The sequence below is a fragment of the Glandiceps talaboti genome, chromosome 10 (genome assembly GCF_964340395.1).
Source record: "Glandiceps talaboti chromosome 10, keGlaTala1.1, whole genome shotgun sequence".
Classification (NCBI taxonomy): domain Eukaryota; kingdom Metazoa; phylum Hemichordata; class Enteropneusta; family Spengelidae; genus Glandiceps; species Glandiceps talaboti.
Genome location: NC_135558.1, coordinates 8500001 through 8521693, shown reverse-complemented (window position 1 = coordinate 8521693; position 21693 = coordinate 8500001). Strand labels below are relative to the sequence as shown.

The 21693-nt window shown below is 35.3% G+C and overlaps 2 protein-coding genes across 2 annotated transcripts in view; one reads left to right on the top strand and one right to left on the bottom strand.

The window, feature by feature from the left end:
- The first annotated feature begins 4461 nt into the window (after positions 1-4461).
- Positions 4462-9727, top strand: LOC144441261 (TNF receptor-associated factor 2-like). Its single transcript, XM_078130821.1, has 7 exons — positions 4462-4512; positions 5881-6045; positions 6909-6999; positions 7269-7373; positions 7969-8155; positions 8625-9061; positions 9222-9727. Exons 2-7 carry the CDS (start codon positions 5900-5902, stop codon positions 9444-9446), a joined length of 1191 nt encoding a protein of 396 aa, XP_077986947.1. The 5' UTR covers positions 4462-4512; positions 5881-5899; the 3' UTR covers positions 9447-9727.
- Positions 9728-12897: 3170 nt separating this feature from the next.
- LOC144441359 (uncharacterized) overlaps positions 12898-21693 on the bottom strand; it is a 16560-nt gene continuing 7764 nt past the window's right edge. The window contains exons 5-9 of the mRNA XM_078130914.1: positions 18042-18098; positions 17712-17837; positions 16967-17177; positions 16092-16215; positions 12898-15650 (exon numbers count right to left, since the gene is read on the bottom strand). Coding sequence (XP_077987040.1) covers positions 15505-15650; positions 16092-16215; positions 16967-17177; positions 17712-17837; positions 18042-18098 — 664 coding nt within the window. The 3' untranslated portion in view covers positions 12898-15504. The remainder of the gene's footprint in view (positions 15651-16091; positions 16216-16966; positions 17178-17711; positions 17838-18041; positions 18099-21693) is intronic.

The following is a 21693-nucleotide window of genomic DNA, read 5'->3' as shown; positions in this document are numbered from 1 at the left end:
AGAAAAATCCTCAAAGTAAAATTGCATGCCATACCATTTACAATTATTTTATCATTATAAAAACTTACAGGATTCATTCAAGGCACTAAGTCAGGTCAGTATTCTTAGTAATTTGATTATTTGATGGTGGTGTTTCAGTTTGTTTCAGCATTTGCCATAAGTAATATAAACCTTTGACATGTGACAAGAAACTTTAAAGGTTTAGGTACTACTACTGCCACTGGCGCGGCTCGGCATACATAAACAGATTAGGGATGATAGCGTCGCGAGGCTGGCAGCGAGACTAACCATAGCATAGACCCTCCACTGAACTGAGGCGTATACCACATAAATAATGCATGCCAGTGAATGATAAAATCATATTGAAATAAAGGTTACACCTAATTTTGGCGGGGATCTCAGTCCATAATCTCACCCCATGTATATGTATGTGTTCGAATTCCTGTGAAGAAAGCCTGATCACATGCAATATGGGGTGACTCTAAAACGAATGACAAACCGAATGATGGAAAATGAATGACAGCATTTCCACTAGTATGTGAACAGTGGAATGACACCCTTTTCTACATTCAGTTAGTAATGACACCCTCTGCACTGTAAATCCAGTGGAATGACAGCCGCCACTCTATAAATTAAGTGAAATGACAGCATTTTCAATGCTTTGAAACTGGAATGACAGTATTTCCAGTATGTAAACAATGGAATGACACCCTAACTGAGCAAATACTTATGAATATTAATCGCTGACTGCGATTGGTTATTTTGTACCAAGGCCGCAACATGCTGTATTTGATTGGACCATTTTATCCTCTGGGGGATGGCATAACCTATGGACCTACATACTCGGAAATTACTACGAACACCGTTTTGGTCTAAATCGATCGTGCAGGGCAGCGAAATGAAAACATCAGAATAAATACGTTGAAGAAACCTACAGGTAAGTAATCAACGTAAGCCGATAAGCGTGTGTATATCACATTAAAATTTTGCCTGAACAGTGTATGTACTAATGTGGCTGAGGCTGTTTTTTTTAGAACTTGAATGATATATACGTAATAATGTATGTGGATACAATGTGTACAGTGCCACCACGCGCATATTTTGCGGTCCTACTAATTTCTGCCCGGGACTGCCCGGACGCTGCCCGGGCCAAATGTAGGAATCTTCTTGCTGTTCTTGGTGCAGATTACTGCTTTTAAACCAAAACAAATCTTTGTCGCAGCAAAAAGCAGAGTGTGAAAAGTCGAAAACACCGTTTTTACACACAACAAAATCCACGACCAAGCGATCTTATTTCAGGACGGCATTCGATAGTCAGACTCGACCATTTGATAGGGGTGCCAGGAAAGTTAACTTTGACGTGTGTAAGAACACATGCATGTTTGTGACACAAATATTTCACCACCCTTTTGTAATTACACAGAAAGCCTCTTGGCAAACATCCGCGACTATTGACAGTTTCTATATCGGGCGTTGCATGCAGTACTAAAAACTTTTCCGCCCATGCTAAAAATCCTGCAACCCCTCTTACAGAAAAGTCGAGTCTTGAGTCCAAGATGGTGTTCAGTTGACTGAGTTAAGGCCCGGTTACACGATGCAACTCGACTAGCAACGCACCATGCAATTCGTCGCATGCGACGAATTGCATCGTGTACCCGCCCCGTCGCAGGGTCTTGCGACGTTGCAAGGTGCGTCGCAAGGAAACCGACATGTCGGTTTCCTTGCGACGCGTCGCAAGTTGCTTCTCGAGTTGCTTCGTGAGTTGCACCGTGTAACCACTTCGTCGCGTCGCAAGCAATAACCTTTGACATATACCTACGTGTCAAATGACGTTCAATGTTATGGCCGCCATGTTTTTAGTATAAATATTCTATTTCAGCAAGTAATTTTTATATATAATTTCGATTTATCACCACGATTACCACTTATAAATAGTATACAATGTCTATGAATGCTTGATTTCCGCTGAATATCATTTTATTTCCAACTTGAATGCAAGTAGCGACATCGGAAAGATCACATCGCCATAAACGAACTTCGAATTGAATAGAGTTTTACTATCGATACCTCAACAAGTTTTCAGTCATTTTATTCATAAATATTAGCAATTTCATAGCATTTTTGCCAAATTCCTGCCGCTAGAAGACTTGACCTCGATGACCTGTAACTTTTATATATTTACGCATGTGCAACAGTTAGCTCTTGCGACTCACCATGCAACTAGTTGCATCGTGTACGCGCTCCCGTCGCAGTTGCAAGCCTCGTCGCATGCGACGAATTGCTTCATGAGTTGCATCGTGTAACTGGGCCTTTAGTAGCGCAGGAACAGGGGTGCAATGTTTGTGTGATAAAACGGTGTTTTAAGCATTTACAAATCTATATTTGCGTGATAGTAATTATATTATATCTGTAGTGTGGAAATCTGTGATTAAAATGGTAAGCACACTTCTACTTTGGGCCCGGGCAGTCCCGGGCATAAATTAGTAGGACCCGATATTACAACTGCTCACACTCGATGCCACCTCATGGGTTGAGCGATCTTTTGGCGAGGGAAGTGCGCCCCGAGTGGCGAATTTAGGGGAGGGGGTCACTCAAAAACTGGAGGGGATTTGCGGTCCTACTAATGGACGCTTTCACGGTTATTGCCGCCATCTTGGAGAGGGGGCAAATGGCGCCGGTTTCGCCGTCAGTGGCGCGCTTTTTTGTTATTATCCAGACGACACTCGGACAAACCAGGAAGTGCACGGAGTCACCGCTCGCTCATTTCTCTCCCAATTTCGTAAGTTTTTCACCGTATTTCATGCTGGAAATATAGTAACTTGTTTTATTGCGTTATATAAGGGATTGTACTAGTTCGACCCAGACTTGAGTACTGTAGTACAATCTGGGATCCATACCAGAAAACTCATCAGGAACAACTTGATAAAGTACAAAGGAGAGCAGCCAGATTCGTTACCAATGACTACAGACGCACAACAAGCATCACAGCCATACTAAAAACTCTAGACTGGGAATCACTACAGAATAGAAGAACTAAGTCAAGACTCGTCACAATTTTCAAAGAAACACACGGAATCACCCCATCAAATATAAAACACCTTCATCAAGAAAACCAAACCAAACACAACACCCGTCAAACACAGAAGTTAAACTACAATACCATTCGCTCCAATAAAGATTGTTATCACTATTCACTATACCCACGTACACGATTTTCATATCAAAATTTCGTACGTTTCCTCATATTCTTTCTTTTCTAGTATGAAGGAAAATATTTTCCCTAGGTCTATCTTTGGCCATTCTCTGACATCATTTTTCCATTCTTCAGATGGTATTGTCAGTGGGTCATTTACCTCAAGTTCCTTGACTCTACCTTCATATTCAGTTTTCAACTTCTGTTTGATTTGATGTTCTGACAATTTGATTGGAATTTTTTGTTCAGAAGCAACAAAGGCCCTAGCCACTAATTCTGACTTGGTACCCGATGTCTTGATGCCTCTGATTGTCAGAAAGTACTTTAATTCTCCACAAGACTTCTGAAGAAAACTCTCATATATGCCTGTTTGCTCAGTAGCCATTGTCAAAGCTACAAGCATGTATACTGGCCTACTCTACCTTGTACTCTAGTGAGTCCTATGGTCTACACTAACCTGTTGAAATAGATAGACACATAATTATTTATACTATGTATGAATTAGGAACATTATGCTCATATACAATGTCTGCATGCTGGTGACATTATATGTAATCATTACTTGACTCTATGAAACTGCAACATGCAATTTTTGATTCCAATAGTTTTGTTATCATGTCAGTTCGATCTCATTATTCAAAAAATCAACTAAAATGTGTTTCATCATATAGCGCTACAGTTACAGTAAACAATACCCGCCCATGAAATTTGTGATTAACCGAAGTTTTACAGCTAACGTTACATTTATTGTGTAAACTATGTAAAAAACAATCTTAATCAAGTTAATGACACACATGAAGAATACTTTTATTTCAGATGATTTCGTTCAATTTAATCATTGTAATATTTAATCACATACAACATGGAAACTTGAATATTCCTGAAAACTAGTTGCAATCCCGATTTCAAAGATGCGTATCCGCTAAAAATGATCGCAAGCATGCACAGCGATATATACGTATAGTTTACCATCACACAACAAGCATCCACGTACCACAATCAGTCACTTTTTTCACGAATGACAAAAACAATCAAAACATAATATTTGTACACACATTTTAGAAACTGTCATTTTAAAATACATGAAGAACAACTAATCTGTCTTTCCAGCATGAAATACGGTGAAAAACTTACGAAATTGGGAGAGAAATGAGCGAGCGGTGACTCCGTGCACTTCCTGGTTTGTCCGAGTGTCGTCTGGATAATAACAAAAAAGCGCGCCACTGACGGCGAAACCGGCGCCATTTGCCCCCTCTCCAAGATGGCGGCAATAACCGTGAAAGCGTCCATTTATGCCCGGGACGCTGCCCGGGCCAAATGTAGGAATCTTCTTGCTGTTCTTGGTGCAGATTACTGCTTTTAAACCAAAACAAATCTTTGTCGCAGCAAAAAGCAGAGTGTCGTCGCTGAACATTTCCCGAGAAATAAATCGCACAGAATCCTCAAAACAACTTCCACTCTTCCACCAAATGGAAATGTACTATTTTATTTCTCGTGCAGCGCGCAACTCATCAAAAAATCTCCATGGCCATATCGGTTGCCTATAGAAAGAACGCACATTTTTTGTCTGTTGACACAAGCGTGACATCATGTACTACTACGCATGATTCGCCCAGACTCTAGACTGTGATGACGTCATCGTCGGGAATGTATCGCTTTGGGCACAGGGGCGTGTAATATTTCTTATTGCTTAGAATGCCGTTTTCTTAGGAAAATATCGTACGAATCTTGCTGCTACAAATGTATCAATCTCTATACCACTAAGAAATCTTCCCTTTACATGTAGGAATATATATTAATCAAAAGGTTGTTATATTTAGTCTGTAGACCTGGAAAACAACAATCTATGAAATATTACACGCCCCTATGGCTTTGGGCAGAAACATTGCATCCCCAAACATACCACAGGGGGGCAGCGAGCATGCAATTGATTATTGATCGATCGATCGATCGATTGATTGATTGATTGATTTATTGATTGATTTATTATTTGGCTGAATGTTTGATCGATTGAATGATCAATTTTTGTGGTGCAATATAACTTATTTTGTGTGTGATATTGATCAATTCACTCATTGAGTTTTAAAACTATTTCTTTCTTTCCCTGGCCACAAAACGTCCAGAGGCTGTATGTAATTCTCTCTTTTCTTTATTGACTAAACTAGTTTATGCATGATCGAATGTTTGTCCAGTGTGATAATCTCCCAGAAGATTAGACATAAAGCAAATTTTCGTGGTAACTGAACTCTCACCAATTATAAGATTATAATTATAAGATGTCCCTATATAAAGGGGATTATGGGTAATGTATGCATATGCAGGAAATTCAAACTGCTGTAAGGTGCACCATAGACCCTCCACAACATAGACCCTCCACCAACAGGATACGCAACTGCAGCATTTCCTTTGAATCGAACTCTCTTTACATACATTGAGTTTAATTAATCCTGTAGCGGTAATGAAGACTTCCTGTCCAGGGTGTACAAACCTCGCGACGCTACAAATCTCCCCTGCCTATGATACTGCCATTTAGATGTGCTGACCTATACTATAATGATTGCATTTAACTTTTTAAGAACATATTTCAACCCTATGTAAGTTATAAAGAATAGTTTCTGGTACTTCGTGTGCTTTTGTGTACTTCTCTTGTGAGAGAAAATTTATGATTCCATTTTTGATTTCTTAAGAATTCATGAAGACGTGAACATGTCTGCAAATCATTCCAAGAGTGTTGGCGCTAATGGAGTTAGGAAAGAGCATCTCTGTGTAGCATGTAACTCTGTCCTAAAGAATCCTCACTTTATTAAATGTGGGCACAGATTTTGTAAAAGTTGCATCGTAAACATAAAGAAGTAAGTGACAATATTCTTAGCACTACTGAACTGGTTCATTGGTGCTCTAGGTATGGTAAGTGTCTGTGTTTACATGTGTATGTGTTTGCAGATGTATGTGTGTGTGTGGGAGGGGGGGGGGTGGGGGTGTAAACAAGTCCAAAACCATGAGACCTATTGCCTTGGTACTTGGTGAGAACATTACTTAGGATGTATATAAGATATTGCAAAATAGAAAATTATCACATCAGAGATGTGCATTTGTTTGTTTTGGTCAGAAAAATTGATTTTTGGAGAAAAAAAATATGAACGCCAAAACTATTGTATTTGTCATATTGGCGTGAAGTTTGGTTTCATATTCTGTTATATGTGTAAATAAAAAATGATTCATTACATGGTAATCCCATCAGTGGTAGATTGGACTGAAAGTTAACAAGGGTGTACATGTATCTGGGGATGTGTAGATGAAGACACTATTCAGAATGTGATGATCCCAAACTTAGAATGGACTAAAAATTGATGGGATGTATCTTGGGATGTATAGATGAATTAGGCACTATCTTCATAGCATGATATGATAACATAAAATTTTCAGTCAAATTATAAACTGGTAAAGGCAAGTGTTGGCTCCCATTGTCATCTATTGTATTATCTAGACTGCCTACACCAGGGATTAATAGAGATATAACAGAAGCATATCTCATGTGCTGAAATATATAGTTATAGTGTGTCTCTTTCTAAAATTCAAAGTGTCATGAAATATTGGAGGATTAGAATTGTAGAATCTGTTCAAGGTCTATGTAGATATATCCACATGAATGATACTTTATTTATATATGTGCGACAGTCATTTGAGTTTCTGTCCTTTTTTCCCAATTATGTAGGGACTGTGAAGATGATTCCCAGATATGTCCAGGGTGCAGAGATGACAATGGAAATGATCTTGAAAAAGTGTACATAACAAAGGAAACAAAGGTACAAATTATCGAAATTCAGTTCACACTTGACAAAACATATTCTTATGCCTAAATTCTTTGTGCTAGAGTGTAACAGAGCATGCACACGATCATGTACATTAATAAACCTGGTTTCACTCAATGATATGTGCTCTAGTTGCTAACAAGTTGTCTCTGTAATTATCATATTAGTGATAGAAAATTGTTTATAACATACAAATTTAAGTTTGAAAATACTGTAGTCATGCATATATTAATGGTTTAAATACATGTATTATCTCTTACCAGATCTTCCCTGATCATAGTGTAATACGAGATATGGAAGCCCAAGATGTTTGCGATGAGAGTGTGGAAAGTGATAGGAGTTCTATGGGACTGTCAGGGGATTTTGAGGTAATGAACTTTTCCTCAATTTTAATTTAGGACTGAAGCCAATTTATGTGCCATATAATCTGTTGATTGTCAAGTGCTTTTGAAACAGCAATAGTTCTTTTTAGCACAACTGAGCTTGTTCAGCAGGGCTTAGTAATAGACATGATGAAGTGTGTGTGTGCGTGCGTGTATATGTGGGTATGTATGTATGTGCACATGCGAGCGCACGCACATGTGTGTGTGTGTGTGTGTGTGTGTGTGTGTGTGTGTGTGTGTGTGTGTGTGTGTGTGTGTGTGTCAAAAGTGAAGTGTTTGTGGTTCACCTGAGTTTTGGCAAATGTACATACTTGAAAGGCAAGATGGTCTTTCACAGTTCTGACAGGTGTAGCCATCATTTAAATCGCTTGGTGAAGTGTGACCGATGACAATATGAATGTGACCCAACAGTTTGTAGCAGTTTCATGGTCCCCATGGCTATTTCCTGACATGGGGAGCATGTCTAGGGTAGTTTAGAAACCATGTGCTATTATAACCATTAACATAAACTTTTATACTAATATCAATATGATAATTACTAGATCTTTCCATAAAACTATCAATATTTGTTAAATATTAGGTTGCTTCAAATAGTCCAGGTGAAAAACCTGTTGACAGCAAGAAAGCACGAAAAGATTTACGTAATAAGTTTCATAACATCAGTGGACAACAGAATCAACCGACTGCTAATGGTCAAAATACAAGAGTATCTGAAGATCTCCATGAGAGAGCAGCCATCCTGGACTGCAAAATGACCACTTGTGAAGGTAATTATAATCTGTTATACTTATTCAAAGTTTTGCCAAGTTTTATAGCATAGTAGTTACCAGGGAATAACTTTCACTCCTAATTTTAAAAAAAATACTATACTAGGATTTTCTGAGTGAGTATAGAGAACATGTAAAGTTATCAACATCTGATCTGCCAGTGATGACTGGTACATTATTGACAGGTGTACTTGGACCATTGTAGCGGTATTCAAGTCTGACTGGCAAATTTTAGTGTCAACAAGATCTGTTGTGGTCCTGGAGTCATATAAGTCACCAAGAACATGTCAAATAGCAAGTGGTAACATGATTAGCAAGAGATGAAAGGTTGTACAATGTACTTGTAGATACTCTAAAGGCAGAAAACAGAGAGAACTGATCAGGTAGAGAATCCCAGGATTTGTCAGTGAGATTATATTATAGCAGGTTCTGGTTGTTATCATTTCTCTATATGAAAATTTTATTTAAGGAATTGTGGAAGGCCTAAATAGTCAAATTGAACAAAATGCACAAGTGGTACAGATCCTGGAAAGACAGAGAAGGCAAAACAGAGAGTTGCTGGAATCCTTGGAGAGAAAGATCAAAGCCCAGGATCGCATCATAGCACTTAAGGATGTTACATTAGCAGAACAAGACCTCCGTATCCAGTCTTTGGAAATGGCATCCTATGACGGTGTCCTGGTGTGGAAGATAAGCAACTTTAATAAGAAGCGACAAGATGCTCTGTCTGGGAGAACCACCGCCATCTACTCTCCCTGCTTCTACACAAGTCGTCATGGTTACAAGATGTGTGCCCAAATCTACATCAATGGTGATGGAATGGGTAAAGGCAACCATGTATCTCTCTTCTTTGTGATCATGAAGGGACCCTTTGATGCTCTCCTTAGATGGCCATTCAGACAGAAGGTAATATGATTGTTAAAATGTTGAGAACCCAAAGCTTCACAATGACTTTCCCTTAGCAATACCTCTATACATACATGAAGAACTCATTATTTTTTGTATATACATTAAATTATAAACAAGCCAATATCATCTTCTATAATTACCATTTATCCATTTTCAGGTGACCTTCATGCTGTTGGACCAGAACAACCGAGAACATGTGATTGATGCATTTCGTCCTGATCCGACATCCAGTTCCTTCAAAAGACCAACCAATGATATGAACATCGCCTCTGGATGTCCACTGTTCATGCCAATTAGTCAGCTGGATAGCAGTCGACATGCTTATGTCAAAGACGATGCAATGGTTTTGAAAGTTATCATAGACACTTCAGATTTACAATAAAACCTGCATAAGCTGAGTTAAATTGTTTGGGTGAAACTAAATTTCGCAGCAATTTACCTGATATGTAGAATTCTACACACTGAAACATAATTTTTTACCGCAATCCCTTGGCATGGGTAGAATTCTGCCATCGATAGCTGAAGATGATTTAAAGCATTCGTCAACAATTATTATTATATAAGATATACATTTTGATGAAGTATTTTCTCCCAAGGCTTTTAAGCTCAGCTTGTGCTACTTAAATAGATCAGGCTCATATTAAAAAGACTGAGAGGTGTTTTTTGCCCGATATACCTAAATATCAGTGACAATATGGCATATGTAGAGGGGTATGTCGATTAAAGATGCTCATGATGCTATATGTTCATTGAGATACATCATACTTGCCACTGTAGCTATGATAGTGTTTCTTTTCTTATTCTTGCCATGGTTTGTTTACCTGCTTTATTTGATTGTGTTATCATTCCTTTAATGACTTGGTAACGCTTAGTCTTTACACCCTATTTATAGTGTACGTATCACACAGTGTCATGGTTAAACTGCCAGAGAAATTTAGGATTGTCAGTGTCAAAGTCTTCAACAACAGATTGATATTCAGACTTGTAATATACAAACATATGGATATATTTCGAAAAGTATTAAGTTTCTATGAGTTACTGTAAATTTGTAAATTGAGTAGTAATTGTTCAAAGAATTCTGAATAATTATCTCAAAAATTGTCTGTCTACAATGGGATGTACATGCACTAGGGCACAACAATTTCTCAAAACATTTTCTCATTACAAAATTGTGCCTTCTGTGAGTGTTAAATATGTGAAAATGCAGTGGGGTTTAATTATGAAAGCAGTTACATCAATGGCTCATTTAGTTTATTCTTAATTATTTTGTTATTGTAATATATGGAATATTTTGTATATTCTGAACTTTACCATAAGTATAACTATATTTATGATAGTCAATATGAAAAGTTATATGATTTATTGATCAAGAGAAATAATGCAAAAATATAGTTGTTGGAAAAGCAAACTTATGAGGTGCAACTCATCAAATGTGCAATTTTGTACTATAATAAAGAATATATCACATTAGCCTAAAAGTATAGAAGCAACGAAGTTGAGGGAAAAAAAGTGACATAGGTAGGAGTCAAACTCGTATCCCCTGAAAACTTACTATAGCCAGTCTAAGTGCTCTGAGCCAGCTGAGCTAATGCTTCAATCGATAGATTTTCTGTATCGTCCTGGTGTGTAGACCTTTTTTTTGGCAGGTGAGAAGACAACTCATTAACCTTTAGTCTTTCAACCTTAGGATTCACAGGGTCCCTGCCTCAGAGGGTTGTTAACTCAGGAATCAGTTTACTTAAGCAGTGAGAATCATGGTTGCTTGATGCAAAGGCTGATCAACAAATTATTTTTATGGTAATTAAGACTCGTAGAGTGAAACAAATTCACTCAAATATTAGAAATGAAATTAACACATAAAGGAGTTTGACTCTAGTATTCAGGGGATATATATATATATATGAAGTCAGTAACATTAAATCTGACTTCCCTGAATTCACTTTTCAGAAATTTGAAAGTTTTTAATTGTCTGGATATCTGCTTAGCAGCTTTTTAATGTTTCAGTTATTCCCTTGTTTGTAGAAGTAGATCTGTAAAATACATGATCTACCAAGGCCTGGTACTTTTTAGTAATAATAGCTTATTTCATATACAAACCAATATCTATCTTTATATTATAACCTCAGCATCATTTACTCTTCAATGTATTGTAGTTTACATATATACTTCCCATTTACATTATCTACATTATATTGAACTTTTAGCAATAATAGTAGTCAGATATTCTAAAATAGCTGTATAAATATCAAGCATTTCTATTAGGGTGATCCTATTTGTGTTTCTGTTACTCAAAGTATGATGGTCAACGTGTTGATAAAGATTCTTGCTTTTAGAATATTTGTCATATTAATTAAAGCCAGTAATAACTGATAGAAATATTAAAATGTGACCTGTCGAAAAACAGTAATGAAAATGCAACTTGAAACAAAATGGAACTACACCTAAAGAATTGCTAAAATTTGCAGCTACTGGGACTTCAATAGAGTACGCTTATTGTAGTTATGTATTGTGCAATACATTAGTTTGCATTGTGTGCAAACTTTAAACAAAAGAAATTCTAGTTTAAGCTGTTGATGGCAGTATAATAATAATCAATGTTATTTCTGATAGCTTAAAGCAGTGAATCTTTTTCTGGAAAAAATGAAATCAATATATTTCTGGTATTTAATGTCAAAAATTTACAATATATTTATATAGTCACTGTAGTTGGGAAAATTTACTTCAGACTGCCATGAATTCATATTTAACTGGGTTTGTATTTTTACCAATGCGCTACATATCCCCTTCATGATAAGACCTAAAGATAAAATTACATGTATCTATAGCATAACATGAATATGTAAAGGAGTACATGTTTATTTAATGTAGTGTTATCTAGCAAGACAAGTTTACAATAGATGTATGAAAACCAAACTAAAATGGCTGAGTAAATTTTGATGCATGCGCAGGCCGCATGACAATGATTTCAAGAAAGTTGGTGTTACTATTGAATTAGATTACTAGACTAAATGATAAGGAGCCCATGTTTTCTAATTTTTTTTTAGAGACTGGGCAGTATGGATTCCAGGCCAGTTGATCGATTATGGTCTATACAACTCATGGACACCACATATTATATATTATTGTAATTTTTGTTATACTAGCTGCAGTGGAAAGTGTTGTTTAGTGGGTAAGCAATCAGAAAAGTGGCCATATGGATGAGGATTGGGTATTTATTTTGGATTTTTAATTTATAAAACAATTTTATCATGGCTTCCTACTTGAAAAATCAATTTGAAACAACATATTCCAGTCCTTGTTTGTAACTCAATAAATTGCAAAATACTGATAAATGTGTAAAATGTTATTGTATGTACATCTTTCAAAACATTTTTTTTTTTTTTTTTTTTAGCTTTTTGCAATTTATTGAGTCAAACTTTGTCAATGTTGTTGCACATTGATTTTTCAAGTAGGAAGTTAAGCCATGATAAAATTGTTATATAAATTAAAAATCCAAAATGAATACCCAATCCTCATCCATATGGTGACTTTAAAGATGGCTGACCACAATAATGAATCGTACAGTCTAATATTCATGACTTACAGTATTTTACTATAGGCATGTGAAGGGGATGATTGGCATCCTGGTATTTTGTTAAATGCAAATAAAATACTTTAAACAAATTAAGTTGTGTTCATTCAGAAATGTATGAAGTATAGTAAAACACAGGACATCATCAGAACTTCTCAATGTTGGGAAAAAAACTCAATTTATTTCATGATTTCACAAAAAATATATACAGTGCAATGAGTATACTGGAGACAAAAATCAAGCAGTACTCTGCCGAGTAATTTATTTTGGAACAAAGTATGACACACTTTACACTATAACATCAGATTTCTTTTCAAACTGCGATACAAATACTAGCCATGTCTTGTGAAAAATTATGAACTTTTTTCTTTCTTTTTTTGAGTTGGCAAGACCTAACAATGTGATCTTAAAGTGGCATATGGATGAGAAAAGTGAGAGTATTTTGGATTTTTTAAATTTCACAAATTTACTATGTTTTCCTCTTTGAAAAACTATGTCAATCAATCAATCAATCTGAAACACCATAAATGAAGTCAGTTTACCACTCATTACAAATCACTTCATGCATAGAATATTCATAGTTTTAGACATTTCTCGCTCTTTTTTTCAGTTTATGTTATGAGTCACAAACACAGGCTTGGTCTATGTTTTATATTATACTGCTCTTATCAAGTAGTAAAACATACTAAAGATGTTTTATAAATCCAAAATAAATAACCATTTCTCATCCTGGCATCCACTTTATCACTTGAATAGAATTTCAAAAAAACACACTCAAATTAATATTGTGAGGAATTAAGCACTTCATATCCAAGATTTTCAATACTGTGGGTAAATGTATACATCATTCATTTCTAGTGTATGACAGTATGTCATAAAAAACAAAAGGTTTCTGATGTTCCATCACAGAGGGCTCTCTCACATTATATTCATGCTATAAACATTAGCCATACAAATTATTGCGTAAATAAGGGCTCTGTGTTATACACACACTTGTTAATAGTAGTCAAACCAAACTATGTACAAAATTTACAAACTAATAATGTTTTGAGTAACTCTGCATTTAAGAAAGTAAAAACCTTATCACAATTTTTACAAAAATTAAAATGCCCATGACATTAGAAATAGGACGGAATAAAATATATTTTCAGAATACAGTATTCTCAGTAAAATACAACTCAAAGGAAAACTTGTATAATGTAGACTGAAGTAAAGTGACTCCTTCACAAAGTTGCAATACCAAATTTTAATGTATGTACATTGTAAATTTCCACAAGAGTCAAAGTCTGTACATTACTGAGTAGAGACATCGTAGCTAAGATTATCCATAGTCTAACAGGTTTAAGAAAGGTTGGACCATAGGCATTCTACTTTTAATATATTCTACGCTATTCTAATTCTAGCAGCATTTACATATATTTACATAATTACAAATAATATGGACGGATTTGATACAAACTGGCCTCGCATAAAGATAAATTGACTATATGGTAGTCTGTAAGGTACACCGTGATGGGGCGCCCTCACACATTAGATAGAGAGAGGAGGCCAGTGAGGGTGGAGGGACACAACATATCTTACAATCTAACTATACAGGAGATACCCTTCACTCTCTTTTTTCATTTTGATTTTGGTATCTTCCTATCCTTTCCTTTATCTGTCAAGTCTTTTCCATTGTAAAATAGGGTTGACAGCATCATTTGAGCAAAATACATTTCACTATTTTTTTTGTTTCTCACAGTCATAATATACATAAATCTGGATGTATTATTTTTCTTTAAATCTTTAGTTGTCAGAACTTGCAATGAAATGAAATGTCACAAGCGTGAACCTTGTAACATACCAATGTGTAAGTATGCACACGAGTGTTTTGCTTCTATGATATGTGCAACTGGTATCATCAACAAAAACCCATAGTTTTGACCAGGCATAGTAAACTTGCACAATGTCAAAAAAAAGTGAATTAACAAAAAATGCACTTCCGACGGAATTATCTCATGTTCATTGAAGTAAAAAAATACAAAAGTTGTGTGTTATGTTTCTCTCAAACATGCTTTGGCATCAATTTAAGATATATGGATATACAAGTATGTACACGAATGCATTTGTACACTTTTCCTATAAACAGCACCCTCTTGTGGCAAAGCAGTGTAGTGAAATTGAAATAGGTTTTTAATACATACTAGATTTGGGTATGTATAGTGCCCTCAAGTGATACTTTACTCGGTTTTATCGTTTTATCACAGTGTGCATATGATAATATTCATGTCTTCTTTTAATAAGACATGGACATTGGTGGTGTCTTGTTTTAAAGATTTCTGTGTTCTATCAAAAGGCATACCAACTATGACAAATGTAGTGAATGCCATTGGATGTCATTCAGCATTTTCCACAGAGATCTGTATTGAATATCATTCCAAGTTTAATGGAAATCAAGTGTCCGTTACCACACAGTAGCTTGTCATATGTTCTGATTACGATACTGTAGGCGTGAGTGTTGCAGTCACATGACCGAAGTCACAACATCACTGAAGCCTCAGTAGTAGACAGTTTTGTTCAGATAGGAGTGTTGCAATTTCACACAAAATCACATGCAATAATTGTAGGCATGTAAATGAGTGCTGCAGTTCCATCAAAAGCACTTTCTGCTATTAACGGTACAAATTGGAGTATGAGTAGATATCATAATTAATGCAAATAATCACTAAATACCAGCTGCAATCTTGCACATATAAGTGTTGCGCTACTACTTTGAGCCAGCTGCAGTTGTGGATTAATGTTGTTGTTGATCACGCAGTAGTACAGTGGGCCAAGATGAATTTAATAGATTACAGATGTTTGTATACACACAGGTTGTTCTTTCATCACATTAGCTGGCTGCAGTCGTGGGTACAAGTTGTGGTTGGTGTAGATGTCGTAGTGAGCTGAGATGATCTTTATAGGAGTCTGAGAGTAGATCAGAACCTTTCAAACACTGATTTAAACTGTAATCATAGGACAGTATACAACCTTCATCTGTAACGATACAAAGATGAAGAAAAAAATTTCAGTCATTAAATTGATGCATTATAATATGTCTGTTCCTCACAAGAGAAAACTGATATGCATTTTCTGTTTACAAAAAGACGATAACATAATCTTCACAGAACTGGTAAATGGGCTTTGCTTACATGTTGTATACACCTGAAGTGATCACTGAGTCATGTGACTGCATGATGGCAGTAAAATCCATATTTGGGCTGTAAGGGATAAATCAAATACCTTAAATCCTGATGTGGCAGTATGAGGCTTTGATAAGATCATTCTTTTGTTGTGGACCAAAATTTTTGTTAGCTTTGCTACACAATTGTTTTTGCAGTTTAGAAACTTACCATCTTGTGTCCATCTATCCTGTGCTACATAGATAACAGCTGGTACACAGTACTGTGCTATTCCTAACTCATTTAGTAAACTTACCATCTTGTGTCCATCTATCCTGTGCTACATAGATAACAGCTGGTACACAGTACTGTGCTATTCCTAACTCATTAGGCTGCCTGCAGTTCATCATCCATACAGGTAATACTATACGGGTATAATGCTGGAAGACAAACATTGATAATGTTCAGTTAATAAACATTCTCAAAATGTATGAAAGGTATGCACTACTAGACTGACATCACAAAGGTGTTCTAGAAATGTACCACATAATATTGCGATGTTTATCATTTTGTACATTTATGGTCTATGTTACACTAGATCAAATTGTCCAGTCTGGAAGCTATATGGACAGAAGAGCAGTGTTATGTACTCATCAGATTGATATTGATATCCCATATGCAAATTACTTAATTGTGATTGGTTATCAGTCAGGCAATATCAAATTTAATCACCAATCTCTTGATTTTCCAAGCATTTTTTTTAATAGACTTCAATTCCGATTGTTTGGTAGCATGGCACAGTGTCAGGTTTATTGAAATCTGGATAGTCTGTGAATCTACCTGATCAATTCTAATTGGCTGATAACACGACAATATTGAATTTAATGACTGACAAGACAATATCCAATTTAATGAATGACCTCTGGCTATTCTATATCTAATCATTTCTGATTGGTTAATAGCAAGACAATATCCAATTAATGACTGACCTCTGGCTATTCTATATCTTATCAATTCTGATTGGTTAATAGGAAGTGAATATATCAATTTAATGATTGCCCTCTGGCTATTCTATGAAGCAAGGCAGCAAGGCAATATCAATTTTAATGACCTATGGATATTCCATGAATCTATCTATACCGATAATTAATGTTCATTGTGAATAGATCAGTATGTTGATTAATGACTCACCTCTGGGTATCCCATAAATTTATCCAGACTACTCAATTCTGATTGGTTGAGGAGATAAACACAGCCTTCTACTGAACTTGTACTATCACACTCAATGTTAGGAAATCCACCAGCTTCTAAGTCAGATCCTTTTTTATTAAATCTGAGTTTAAATCCAAACAATATACCCCATAGACGATGACCTATTTCATGTCCTATATAAGTTGCCATTCTGAAAATAATAGACAACATAATTAGCGATTGAAAAAGAAATACTTTATTTATGTTAATATATATGAATACATTGTGTGATTGAATTACCATAGAGTTCATTTCAGCACCATATGCATAATAACAGATTTGACCATCTGGTTACCTACCTATTAGGATTCATTTTAGCACCATATGTAAATTGGTAGATTTGACCGTCTGGTAACCTACCTATGTGATTAATTTCACCATCTGGTTACCTATACCTATGGTTCACTTCAACATCATATGTAAATCAGTAGAGTTGACCATCTGGTTACCTACCTATGGTTCACATTAACATCACATGCAAATTAGTAGATTTGACTATCTGGTTACCTACCTATGGTTCACATTAACATCACATGCAAATTAGTAGATTTGACCATCTGGTTACCTACCTATGGTTCACATTAACATCACATGCAAATTAGTAGATTTGACTATCTGGTTACCTACCTATGGTTCACATTAACATCACATGCAAATTAGTAGATTTGACCATCTGGTTACCTACCTATTAGGATTCATTTCAGCACCATATGCAAAGTAGTAGAGTTGACCATCTGGTGGGCGTGCATTGATACGGAAACTGAGAGGTGGAAATGGTGCAACAGGTACAGAGATGTCTGTTCTAGGAATTCTAGAATACACAGGTGAGAAAAACATATAAATATAACTAATCTATGACTAATCTATGATTTTGGACAAAGCATACCATACAAAGATATGGGGAAACTGAATATTCAATGATAACAAGTCAGGAAACAGTAAACAACTGGTAAAACCCTGGAATAGAGTAACCAATACTTAATGTTGGAAATTGATTTCAATAAAAAAAACTCACTTTGGTTTCACTAAAGTCTTAGGTTTAGCTACCACTTCTAGGTTTTCAGGCTGGTCTCTGTAAAAATAAGAAATGAAATCAGTTGACTATCCATCAATCATTTACACAATCAACCAACTAACTGATAATTATTCAAGTAATCAAGCAATCATAAGTGAATCATAGAGTTCGTACATGTATCATCAACCACATAATCAATCAAGTGATCAGTCAGTCAAAAATCCAACTAATAAATTGATCAACTGAAGTGGAAAAAATGGTGTCTGAAATCGGCATCCCCAAATGTACACTTTGTTGATCAATAAGTTGTGTATACCCTTTTTATGACTGTTTACACATGGATATCAAGCCAGTGTACAGAGTACAATAAAAAAAATAGCATGTTGATGAACTAATCAGAATGATTGAACCATTCCATGTAAAGGTTTACTGCACTTTTCAACATCCTCAAAAAATAATGGCAAATATGGAAAAGTTACTGAGGTTTTAACCTGTTCGTGTTGTGAAACATATAAGAAATCTATCTACTGAAACCATTTTCAAATTACCTTGATATTTAGACACATTGAAGATAACGATTCTACACAATTTGTTTTGTAAATGTATAGGCATAATTCTTACTACTAACAGTCCTACACATGTACATCGTACATATATTAGGTGAAAAAAAATAATTGTGTGTTTCTAATAACATGGCCTCTGAAAATAGAGTAAATAGGTCGGGAATTTACTCTAGTTCTTTTTATTTTATTTTACCTCTTTAATTGTTTTTATTTTTGAAAAAATATAGCTTCACCCCAAAAACAGACATACATCAAGGTCAAGGAGAGAAATTTCTTATCTTTTTGTTTTACATATTTAGGGTCAGCTGCTTAAAACTATGATCAGTTGGGTTATCAGAAACACATATTTGTAAATTTTGTCCTACTTGAGATTTAACAAAGTCCCTGAGATAGACTGTCTCCATGCAAAAAAGGCTTAACTTACAGTGAACACAGTCATTCCACTATCCAGACAACTGAATTCACCACCTTATATTGTCAGTCTAATGTATGTGTACTATCATTACTTGAATGACAAATGAGGTGACATTTATCCTGTATTATAAATCATTAATTGAAAACACTAGATTCAACATGAGGACAACATTCATACTGTTTTTATGACTCAAATTATCACACCACTATGAAATTTTATATGTCAAAATTAAATATTTATGAATGAATGAAAATTTGCCAAATTACAAAAATTTTGGACTGAAGACTTCAACATATTTGCACGCTCTCTCTCTCTCTCTCTCTCTCTCTCTCTCTCTCTCTCTCTCTCTCTCTCTCTCTCTCTCTCTCTCTCTCTCTCTCTCTCTCTCTCTCTCTCTCTCTCTCTCTCTCTCTCTCTCTCTCTCTCTCTCTCTCTCTCTCTCTCTCTCTCTCTCTCTCGCTCTCAGAAATTAGCATGTTGTTGGTATATATGTCATTCATTTGTAAATTGCATCGTCTGACTATTATTCATCAAAATGTATCTTTCATTAAAAAAAAATACATGTGTACGGCTTTCTTTGTGTCTTTTCATGTCAAACTGGAAGATCATTTTGCAATTACCCTATTCACAAATATCACAGACAGGAGACTGATTATTCCCAGACGTCAAATAACTGATAGAAGATAGAAGATATAAGAACCTATGCTACAAGTCACTTTTAATTTCTCCCCCATTAATCAAACCTTTTCGACAACTTTATTTGTTTGTAAATACAAGTTGGATTTTGAATAAAAGTACATCAATGGATAACAAAATTCCATAGAAATAATATCAAGTAAAATTCTTGAGATAAATAGAACCGATGTCAAATAAAATTTGTAATTTTCCTGATATCGAGCAACTGTACATCAAGTTTTGTTAAAATTTGAAGTGTACTGTGTAGTTTGAATAAAAGTGAGTATTAAATAAATAAATAAATAAATAAATCATTTCATAGAAATGGTATTTGGTAAAATTCTCTTTAAACAGCACATGTCAGTTTCAATTTCTGTTGTTAAATCAAAATGAAAATCTCATTTCGTTAAAAAATGCAGTGTTTTTTGAATAAAAGTGAATAAATGGACAAAAATTTCATAGAAATTATATCAAGTAACATTCTCAATAAGGTGTCATCATTAAATTCTTTGTTTGCCATCTGTATGCAGGTAGGTTTGTCGGTAGATATAGAAAAAAACAGACACATTTCGTTTTGCTAAAAATTTCCGTGCAAGACATATTTCATACTAATTGTAAAAGGAAAGACAGTCCAAACATTTTCAGAATAACTAAACAATATGTCTAAATAGTTGTTTAAGTCAATCAAAGACTTTGACATTTCTATTTCATCAGTGTGATCTAGGTACATACACAGAGAAAGGAATCAACAGAAAAGTGAATTTTACATGCTAGCATTGTGTTTTTTTCAGTGTTTTTTCCCCTGTCTGCCTACAGTAGGTTTTTTTGGAAATTCAAGGATGGCAAACAAAGTATTTAATGGATAGAGCCTAAACAAAATCTATGTCACGTCAATTTTAATTCCTCTGTCGTTAATCAAATCGTACAACCTTATTTTGTTAAAATACAAGTTGCATTTTGAATACAAGTGAATAAATGGATACACAATTTTTTAGAAATGCCATCAGGTATTAACAATTGTGAAAGTAAGGAACTTGTTGTGAATATTAATTTTGAATTTTTGAATAATTTTTCGATTCTCAATTTCACATCGCTTGTGTTAGAGATGAACACTTTTAAAAAATCAGAGAAATCGATGAATGAGAAAGAAAGATATCAAGATCACTTGAGATTAAGTGAGATAGAGACAGAATTGGAGAGAGAGAGAGAGAGAGAGAGAGAGAGAGAGAGAGAGAGAGAGAGAGAGAGAGAGAGAGAGAGAGAGAGAGAGTGAGAGAGAGAGAGAAAAAAAAAATATTTTCTCCATCTAGGGTACAATATGTCTGTACAGTAGACAGATAACAGATTACCTTGGAAACCGTCTCCACATCTCTTCACCTCAGCATCACTAATACCCACTTACACCTGACAATAATGAAAAAACCTGTCCGTCTCCAACGCTGACTGCACGTATAATGCAATATCTATGACAGAATTCAATGCAAAGACATGGTAGCCTTCACCTGAACGATGCCATGTCAGTGTCCTCATGTTGCCATGGAAACCCAGAGAAGACGTACTAACAATGATAAATCCACTCAATTACCTGTCTACACTAAGTGATAAGATATGAATTTCAAACACATTCTAACTCTGTCAACTCAAAAGCGTACTTCGAATATTGACACTAGAGAGTACAGTTTACCAGTATATGTATACTCGAGGTGAATTATACTATCCGATATCAAATCAACAGATGCCATACCTCATTACCCCAACAGGAATGTATCATACTCAACATAATGATAATTTATATGTTGTCATTTTTCATTTTACCGCCTACATGTGTGAATAAACCCTCTTTAAATTTAAACACATTAAGTTACCTGCATCTGCTATATGCATAGCTATAATGGAATCTACCAAGGCATCTAAATGGAAATGAAGTGCTTACAAATTTCATTTTGAATTGTGTCATTAAAATACATATGCAACCAAGAAATGCACTGACATACATTTC